At 35.1% G+C, this 10601-nt stretch overlaps 1 protein-coding gene across 2 annotated transcripts in view; it reads left to right on the top strand.

Annotated features, from left to right (window-relative positions):
- Window positions 1-10601, top strand: part of gabbr1b (gamma-aminobutyric acid (GABA) B receptor, 1b) — a 121819-nt gene that overhangs the window by 29302 nt on the left and 81916 nt on the right. For both annotated transcript variants that reach the window (XM_016472365.1, XM_016472364.1), the window contains exons 3-4: window positions 7811-7875; window positions 8449-8587. In XM_016472365.1, the coding sequence (XP_016327851.1) occupies window positions 7811-7875; window positions 8449-8587 (204 nt within the window). The remainder of the gene's footprint in view (window positions 1-7810; window positions 7876-8448; window positions 8588-10601) is intronic.

Genomic DNA, 10601 nt, shown 5'->3' with positions numbered 1-10601 from the left:
CATCTTTGGAACACAAATTAAGATATTTTTGATCGAATCTGAGAGCTGTCTGACCCTGCATAGACAGCAACGCACCTGAAATGTTCCCAAGTCCAGAAATGTAGCATAGAGAGCTGTACAATAATCCATGTGACATCAGTGGTAGCCGCCAGCCGAACCTGCACAGCCGAATCATCAGAATTTCTGCAGATATTGTGAAGAAACAAGCGAAATATGGTGACGCAGCTGACACAGAACAGCATACGCTGTTTACATCCAGCTTATACTCTCCAAAATGGCTCTACAGGATGATGCGGAGGAGACAAATTGTTGAATAAAGTTTTTTTTTTCCATTTCATTCTAGGGACAAATCCTAGGGTTGTAAATGGACATGTAACACCGTTTCTGGACATTTTTTGCCCTTACATAAGCCACATACCTTCTATGTAGATATCAGAGAACAATTAAATCAAATATTGTATCAATGCATTCTATGGCACCTTTAATTTGTGTTCCGAAGATGAATGAAGGTTTCTCGGGTTTGAAACGATATGAGGGTGAGTAATTAATGACAGAATTTTCATTTTTGGGTGAACTATAAAGCAAAGTACTTTTTTGATACCACAGCAAATACTACTAGATTAACTAAGGAAGTTTAAACATGATTAAAGAGACAAGAGAACAGCCAGTAAAAATAAGAACAAATACACAAATTACAAGCATAGATAAATACAACAGAATATGTTACAAATAAAATAAGGTTGGTAGTATTCAAATACAGAAATGTAATAATTAGGGAAAATAACACTGCAGAGTGTTCACTGTATAAATTAAATATAGATTTTTATCACAGCTCTTTTGTTGTTTGCTGATCATTAATGACAGCAGCAGTATTTATAGGCCGCTGTCCCTTTAAGACCTGATGCACATCCGATTTCTTTCTCAGCTGTTTTCATTCACTTGAGATATAACTGCGTTTACCTGAATGATTGTCGAGATGGGTATTTTGTCATAATTTTATGTGCATGTGTCTGTTCAGAGGATTCAGAAGAGGATTCAGTTCGGTGTTCGCGCGGCGACTGAAACGCGTGTGAACGCTTCATGTGTGTGCGGCTGTGCGCGTAGAGAACAGCGCGCGAGTAACGAATCGAGTTCACTTTCGCCTTTTCTCTCTGGAATTGTTTAAAATTCGCTTGCTTGTGTAAATACGAACAAATAATAAACTTATACTCTATTATGGTTAAATGTTGCAATTAATCCGCGGATCACATTCGTGCAGAACCGTGGGGCTGGACGCCACTCTCTCGTGAACGTGATCATGACAGTTAGAGGAAGCTAGAGATTACGGTTTATAACATTTTAAATATGGATATTTTTCTTTCACAAACACATCGCTTCACTTCAGAAGGCCTTTATTAACCTCCTGGAGCTGTGAGTACTTTTTATGATGGATGCACTTTATTTTGCTTCGAAATCTCGACCACCTCCAATTGTATTCGTCTGAAAGAAGAAAGTCATATACACTTAGGATGCCTTGAGGGTGAGTAAATCATGGGGTAGTTTTCATTTTTGGGTGAACTAACCCTATATTCATTATTAAAAGGGCAGTCAGTAATATGACGTTTGCTTTCAGGGTTGCCAGGTCTAAAATTGCATCAAAAACATTCCAAATTCGCATTCCAGAGGGTCAAAACCTCGATCTAAATTGTGTTCCGTGGGGGGCAGGGGATTTTGCTTCAAACAGCGGCTAAAAAAAACATAGCAGTGGTATAAAAGTAGCCCAATTCCACAGCAAAACCGCAAACTTGGTAACACTGTTTGCTTTGCACTGGCCGATTTGGTTGTCTTGTACTTATACTGACACCTAGTGGTGTGGATGCATCATGTAAAAGCATTTGTTTTTGGTTACCAGTGTCACTTAAAATTTGCAGTCAGCTATTATTTATACAGTTATTTATTTAGTTTGGTCATGGTTTAAAATGGCCTCCATAAAGTGACCCACTCCATGCAAAATAAAACAGCTTTTATTACACTACTGATATGACTTCATCTCACTATTTTAGTATTGCTATTTTAGTATTGTTTATATATTATATATTGTTTATATGTTATAATATTTATTAATACACAAATTACAAGCATAGATAAATACAACAGGAATATGTTACAAATAAAATAAGGTTGGTAGTATTCAAATACAGAAATGTAATAATTAGGGAAAATAACACTGCATAGTGTTCACTGTATAAATTAAATATAGATTTTTATCACAGCTCTTTTGTTGTTTGCTGATCATTAATGACAGCAGCAGTATTTATAGGCCGCTGTCCCTTTAAGACCTGATGCACATCCGATTTCTTTCTCAGCTGTTTTCATTCACTTGAGATATAACTGCGTTTACCTGAATGATTGTCGAGATGGGTATTTTGTCATAATTTTATGTGCATGTGTCTGTTCAGAGGATTCAGAAGAGGATTCAGTTCGGTGTTCGCGCGGCGACTGAAACGCGTGTGAACGCTTCATGTGTGTGCGGCTGTGCGCGTAGAGAACAGCGCGCGAGTAACGAATCGAGTTCACTTTCGCCTTTTCTCTCTGGAATTGTTTAAAATTCGCTTGCTTGTGTAAATACGAACAAATAATAAACTTATACTCTATTATGGTTAAATGTTGCAATTAATCCGCGGATCACATTCGTGCAGAACCGTGGGGCTGGACGCCACTCTCTCGTGAACGTGATCATGACAGTTAGAGGAAGCTAGAGATTACGGTTTATAACATTTTAAATATGGATATTTTTCTTTCACAAACACATCGCTTCACTTCAGAAGGCCTTTATTAACCTCCTGGAGCTGTGAGTACTTTTTATGATGGATGCACTTTATTTTGCTTCGAAATCTCGACCACCTCCAATTGTATTCGTCTGAAAGAAGAAAGTCATATACACTTAGGATGCCTTGAGGGTGAGTAAATCATGGGGTAGTTTTCATTTTTGGGTGAACTAACCCTATATTCATTATTAAAAGGGCAGTCAGTAATATGACGTTTGCTTTCAGGGTTGCCAGGTCTAAAATTGCATCAAAAACATTCCAAATTCGCATTCCAGAGGGTCAAAACCTCGATCTAAATTGTGTTCCGTGGGGGGCAGGGGATTTTGCTTCAAACAGCGGCTAAAAAAAACATAGCAGTGGTATAAAAGTAGCCCAATTCCACAGCAAAACCGCAAACTTGGTAACACTGTTTGCTTTGCACTGGCCGATTTGGTTGTCTTGTACTTATACTGACACCTAGTGGTGTGGATGCATCATGTAAAAGCATTTGTTTTTGGTTACCAGTGTCACTTAAAATTTGCAGTCAGCTATTATTTATACAGTTATTTATTTAGTTTGGTCATGGTTTAAAATGGCCTCCATAAAGTGACCCACTCCATGCAAAATAAAACAGCTTTTATTACACTACTGATATGACTTCATCTCACTATTTTAGTATTGCTATTTTAGTATTGTTTATATATTATATATTGTTTATATGTTATAATATTTATTAATATTTTGAATTTGCTTCTTTATAAAAAAGTTTCCATTTTAGTAATTTTGTTACGTGCTTTTGTCATTTTTATTTTTTTAATTATTATTATTATTATTATTATTCTTTTTTTAAAGATTTCTATCCACCTTTTTTCTAACCTAGCCTACTAGGTTTTAAATTATAGGAGGCACTTTGGGTTTGGGGAAGTTCCACTCAAAAAGACTAAAACAAATCATTTCAGATCACACAGTTCCGCTAAATAATCCTTATCCTCAGTTTGACTGAATGAGCTATACATTTTCCTTCATATTCTATTTTTCAGATATCAGGAGAATAATGTAACGCATGGTATTTTAATGTGACATGATGATATAACAATAATGTCAATGGCAAGAGCTCTTCTCACTCCACTGCATTCTTTTCCTCCTGATAACCTTTTTTCTTTTTGTATTCCACTGTAACAGTATGAAAAAAGACCACATATACTGCACATTTGCTGTCTGCTCTCCCGAATGAATAAACTATACAAACCATGAATAATTAATTGAAATGCACTAAGAATCTCATGTTTTTCTCTCCAAATCCTCATGTCTCTTTCCAGGGTTGTTTTCTAACTAATGCTTTCAAATATAATTGTTACGTAATATAGACATATACTACTCCAGTGAAATTTAACACGTCCGTAATATTGCTGTGGAAATAATCGAGCTTTTGGGGTTATTCATGTTGAAAGTAATTTGTTAATGTTTTCACACTTTCAAATGTTCTTTTAATGATCAGTAGTTGAAGGGTGAGTAAAATAATGTCAACTCATCATACCCAGTTTTTGAAAATTCTTATTATTCATAATTGTTCATAGAGCGAACGTTTCGCTGATTCTTTACAGTTTAAGTTACGCCTATATTTTTAGGTTATTTTTTTCCCCCGTTTTAGTATTTTTACTTCAACTAAGTTAGTATTTTCATTTTTTAATATTCATATTTAATTTTATGTTAACCTTATTTCAATTACTGAAAACAATTTTGAATAGTTTTAGTTTTAGATTCAAACTGAAAATTCATGAGAACTCATTGTGTGGCAGGCAGTTTTTTTTTTTCATTCACATTAGCAAACTAAAAGTTTACATCTTGATACACAATAGATGCAACATTCAGTTTTAGTTTTTCCATCTGATATTAACATTTAATTTTATTTCAGCTTTATTTTAATTAATGAAAATGATTTTGTTTTAGTTAGCAATGAAAGCACTGTTCTGGATAAGAGAAAGTTCTTGATCCCCAACTTTAATTGTGTGTGAAAGCATTTGAACAAATGTGTATGTCACTTTTTGTTTGCATCTCTTTGTTTTTATTTGTTTGTGTTTTCTAGGCAGTGTGTTGGTAATCCGTGCGTGTAAAAAGGTCTTATTCACTGGTCACATCAGTCAGCATCTAGAATTTAATTTTTTCTCACATCTCCTCCATCCAGCTCTAATTGCATGCTTCCTATCTCAGATATTACAAGCTTAGCTAGTCTGCCTTGCCCAAGCTGAACGACTAATGAAACACAATATCAACACTATTGGATGTCTGACAGCTATAATAAGTACATAAATCCTCACGTATATAATCCTCCCATGCATAATTGTCCTGTTCTATGGCCTGTTGAACAGCAATAAAAGCCTGTGGAATATTCCTTGTCACAGTGCATCTCCTGATCTGTCATTATAATGTCAAGCACATACACACTGCAAAGTTTTAGGAGTGATAACCGAGCAAAGCAATGGCTATAGCCAACGCTATGTGTCTAGTGGTAGTAAACAAGAAACATGGAAGCCAACAGTTTAACCTAATTGGTGTTAACTATTTTTGACATTTGACATTAAGACTAACGATGGAGACAGATTAGTCTACAGAGGTGCCATGTTTTGTTTATGCACATAAATCACTAATTTCACAGATTTCATGACACTTTGGTTGTTACTTCCTCATGTGTTTAGGAGTAAATTCAGTTGTATAATATGGTTGTCAATGGTTGTAACCAAACTCAATGTGTACAGTGTAATTACACAAATAAGTACTAAGTAATATTAAGTAACTACTTGCTATAGGTTTAGGGTTAGCTCCTTCTAATTATGCATAATTTACTGGCTTCACTACATATAGTAAGTACGGTAGCACTTCATTTTACAGTTCTGTTCCACATGTACATACTATTGTCACATGTTCATGTTTCCATGCCCCCATTTGGTCTTCCTGTTCCTGCTCCCTGATTGTTTATCATTTGTCCCAGGTGTTTCCTATATGGTTTCCATTGATCCCAGGTGTGTCTTGTCATCCCATCTTCCTGTTCAGTGTATTTAAAGAGTGTTCTGTTCCCTGTTGTTTTGTCCGGTATTGTTTATGTCAGCTCCTTGTGCTACCTGTGATTTCCCACGATATAATTAAATTCCTTGGTTTTGTACTCCTGGTCTCCTCGCTCGGTGTTCCTGCACCGTAGCAACCCATGACAACTATGTACTTATTATAGCAATTACAATAACCGGGTAATACTTACCCTGAACCGACCCCTAAGCCAAACCTAAACCCATATAGTTACCTTATACTACCCAGTACTTTCTTGGGTAAGTACAGTGTAAGTATGCTGTAAGTACATGTACTGTAAAATAAGGTGTAACTGTAAGGACATGTAACGTGTAACATGTTACAACATCGGATATACTGTATATATGGTATTAAACTGTGGATTGTAGGCATTTTCTCTCTGCTCTCTCTTTAGTTTCTCTCTCCGTTGCTAAAATAAAGTGTTATCAGATATTGGTGTTTGACAGTAATTGTTTTGAAATGTTATTTGATTAAAATGTGAGATGTTGCATTTGTACTTTAACCCTGTAAAACCTGATGTATGAAATAATAGTCAGATGATGTTTTTAATGGAAGTTTATTGAAGTGTTAGACTTAATTATATAATTATATATTATAAATAAAAACTCAGTTTTATTCAGAAGCCCAAACTGAGCAAAAATATGCAATTTGATGCAGTTGCACATTTGTATGTACATATATACATCCGAGGCATTTATATACTGTTATAGTTTTTTATTAATGTTTTGAATTTAGCTTATTTTAAATTTTTCAGTTTTAATTTTAATTTGAGTAATTTTGTTACAGTATGTGCTGTAGTCATTTTTTTTTTTTTACATTACTAGATTTATTATTTAAATTATTTCTATTTCAGTTCGAAGTTTTTGTTTGTTTTGTTTTTCAACGAGCATTTCAACTTTTACATTTTTTAAAATCTAATATTTCAGTTTTATTTTATTTCAGGTTTATTTCCATTAACAACATCATTCCCTTTGATTCACACCTCTAAAAAAATCAAACCTAAAAAGTGTCGTTGTTGAAGATGACCATCCTGACCTGTTCCATATACAGAGCGGGATGAAGCATTCAGTAGAGGAGTGACAGCCATATTTAGCAGCAACGTGGACGTGCTCTTCTTGAATACAGTCGCACAAAATGCCAGAATACATGTTGTGCAGTGTAGGCTTGGCATTTCAAACGACTCTAGAGTCTCTTCAAAGCTGCGAACAGCGAGCCAATGGCAGCATTTGATTTTGATAATGTTGCTCATGTTTTCGTCCCTAAAAATACCCTCACACACAAAATGACTGTAACACACACACATGCACGTGGGAAAAGTCGTGCTGGTCTGCCTTGCCCCCGGGTTCTGGGATTGACGATGACTGTAATTAGCTGCTGACACTGTAGGTGAAGCAGGCTGTAATAACAGGTTACAGCTACGGTGCTCTTTCATTTTGACAGCAAATCCCCGGCAGAGCCGTGAGCCCAGGGGACACTCAGACATTTACTCTTGAGTTTACTAGTACTATATATGGATACATCTGTAGTTTGTGATTACAATAGGCTCTGATTGTGAAGCCACTAGTCTGTGAAGGCAGCTCAATTTAAGAAACAATATACACAATACATATACACACACACATATATTTATATATACCCAAAATAATGATTATATATATATATATATATATATATATATATACATCCTATTTTATCATAGTGGCAGGAATGGAAAATTGTACAAATAAACGTCTCAGGCGGTCACTGGCGCTTCTGTCATGGCTGTCACTATTGCTTCTGCTCACATGTTCAGAAAGGAGAGTCCTCCATCTAACGGACAAAATGAGCGTTGCAGTTTGTGATAAATGGTGGTAGCATTTTCTGTGAGTGTATTAGTATTATTTCAAAGACATCCTTCAGAAAGCATGATTATCTTTTGATTATTTACACATCTTTTCCATCAGGTTGTGCTATCATTCGCCCGCCAAGAGACGGAGGGATCAGATACAGGGGTCTGACTCAGGAACAGGTGTGAAGATTTACTTTTATTAGTAATTTATTATATTAAATATGTGTATCTGTATGGGTCTAGGGGGATAGATGGACAAGTGTAAACTACTGTTGAAAAATTTTAGGTCGGGTTTTTATGTTTTTAAAAGTCTCTTATGTTCACCAAGGCTGCATTTGTTTGATTACAAATACAGTAAAAACAGTCTTGAGATATTATTACAATGTAAAAGAACTGTTTTCTATTTTAATATGTTAATGTATTTATTCCTGTGATCAAAGCTGAATTTTCAGCATCATTACTCCAGTCTTCAGAGTCACATGATCCTTCAGAAATCATTCTAATATGCTGATTTGCTGCTCAGGAAACATTGATTACTATCAGTGTTGAAAACAGTTGTGCTGCTTAATATTTGTGTGGAAGCGGTGTTCATTTATTTCAGTATTATTTGATGAATTAAAGTTTAGCATTTATTTGAAATAAGAAATCTGTTGTAACATTTTAAACATCTTTATTGTCACTTTGGATCAATTTAATATTGAATTTAGTATTCAATTTAAAATAAAGTATTAATTTCTCTCTGTCTGAATGCAGATCCGCAGTGTTCAGGTGTTGCCGGTGGATTATGAAATCGAGTATATCTGCAGAGGGAACAGAATGATCGTGGGACCAAAGGTCAGGAAGTGTCTCCCTGACGGCACATGGACTGACCTGAACCAGCGCAGCAAATGCTGTATGTTCAACTCTTCCTTTTGTTATCTGCAGAGGTCTAAAATGTGTCTAGATAAAACAGATTTGAGTGAAAGTGAATTGTTTCCATAGTTATTACTTTTTTAGTTTTTTTTATTATTTTTCCCCCCTGTGCAGTAACTTTATACAACAGCCTGTTTAATCAAGTCAAGTTCATCCATCTTCACAAATAAAAGTAATTAAAACATTGCTTTAGGTCAGTGATGTGATGCCATAAACGTTCAGCTGGGAAAAGAGGAAAGTCACAATGACCTGCAAATGTACTAAATGAGGTCTAAATGAACTAGTAAGGAGTGTAAAGTATCATTTTTGACGTGGAAATGTGAAATGTGAATTAGAGAAGAAGTGTTTGGTTCCATAGATCCAGTGTTATTTATAAGATCCAGTTAATTATGTATATATACCGCTATGCTATTTATTAATATATTGAATAAACTTTTATTTTTATATTTACAGTTTTCATTTTAGTTTAGTTTAAGTTTTAGTCATTTTGCTGTGTGTTTGTCATTTTTTGTTTTATTTTATCATTATTTTTATATATATTTCTTTTTAGCTTTAATTTTTATTTATGCAATTTGTGCAAGTTTTCATTTAATATTTTTATTTAATTTTATTTCAGCCTTTTCTCATTTTTAGTTAACAATAACAACAATGAATAGTACCCAAGTAAAGTACAGATTCTCCATCATTATGTTTAAATATAGTAAATACGTGAAGTACTTGACACTTTAGCTTTTCTGTTCAGGCCGTCTCTATCTGTCTTAGACTTTTGCTAGTAATTCACAAATGACTCACAATTCATATCACAACCCTACAGGGCATTCAGTGCAGCTGCACGTGTTCATCAGGTACAGAACAGCAGATATTTTCAAGACTGTGACTGTCGGTAATAGCTGATTATGAGAGTTATTCTTGGCTGTCGGTTTAGTCTGCATCTACATTCACCCGCGCTCAGCACATGGCCTAGTTTTCTACATTTAGGAGACTATAACAGTATTTAGTTAATTTAGTTAACTGGCGACCTTGGTAGATCAGCAGACATGACTTAAAATATCAACAAATATGTCAGATTTTGTTTGTAGCATCACAAGTGTATGTTTACCTACCGTATCTGTCTAATTCATAACTTCTCTTTGACATCTGTTCTTAAATCAAGTTAATTGAAATTACCTTACACTAACTGTACCTCAGATTGAAGTGACTAATGGTTATGGTGATGTTTGAAATGGAATATTAGCATAATGCTTAGTGTAGCCGACTCCAGGGGGCCGCAAGGGAAGGGGCTCAGAGAAAAAAAAAATGTAATAAATAATATTAAACCAGTAAATAAATAATAATAAAACATATTTCAAATAAATAAATAAATATACAATGCATCTAAAAATACAATACTACATTTACATTTAGTCATTTTGCAGATGCTTTTATCCAAAGCGACTTACAATTGGGGGATACATAAAGCGATTCTTCTTAAAGAGGCAAACAGATACAGGAAGTGCTTGTAATACCAAGTTTCTAGACATTGTTCAAATAAGTACAAGCTAGAAAGAGAAGGAATAAATAAAGAGAGAATTTTTTTTTAAATTTTTTTTTATAATGATGATGATGAAGTCAAGTAGCTACGAAAGAGATGAGTTTTCAGCTGTCGCTTGAAAATTGTCAGGGATTCAGCATTCCGGATAGGGGTGGGAAGATCGTTCCACCAGCCAGGAGTGGTGAACGAGAATGTTCTGGAAAGTGATTTTGAGCCTGTCTGTGATGGTACCATGAGGCGTCGCTCACTAGCGGATCTCAGACTTCTGGAGGGGATGTAGATTCGTAGTAGTGAGTGGAAGTAGGCGGGTGCTGAGCCTGTAGCTGTTCTATATGCAAGCATCAATGTCTTGAACTTGATTCGAGCCGCGACCGGTAGCCAGTGCAAGGAGATAAAGAGAGGTGTAACATGGGCTCTTTTGGGCTCGTTGAAGACCAGTCGTACCGCTGCATTCTGAATCATT

The sequence above is a fragment of the Sinocyclocheilus anshuiensis genome, unplaced genomic scaffold, assembly GCF_001515605.1.
Source record: "Sinocyclocheilus anshuiensis isolate Anshui unplaced genomic scaffold, SAMN03320099.WGS_v1.1 scaffold804, whole genome shotgun sequence".
Classification (NCBI taxonomy): domain Eukaryota; kingdom Metazoa; phylum Chordata; class Actinopteri; order Cypriniformes; family Cyprinidae; genus Sinocyclocheilus; species Sinocyclocheilus anshuiensis.
Note: the sequence above shows the minus strand (reverse complement) of the source record. Positions and strands in the feature narration are given on the sequence as shown.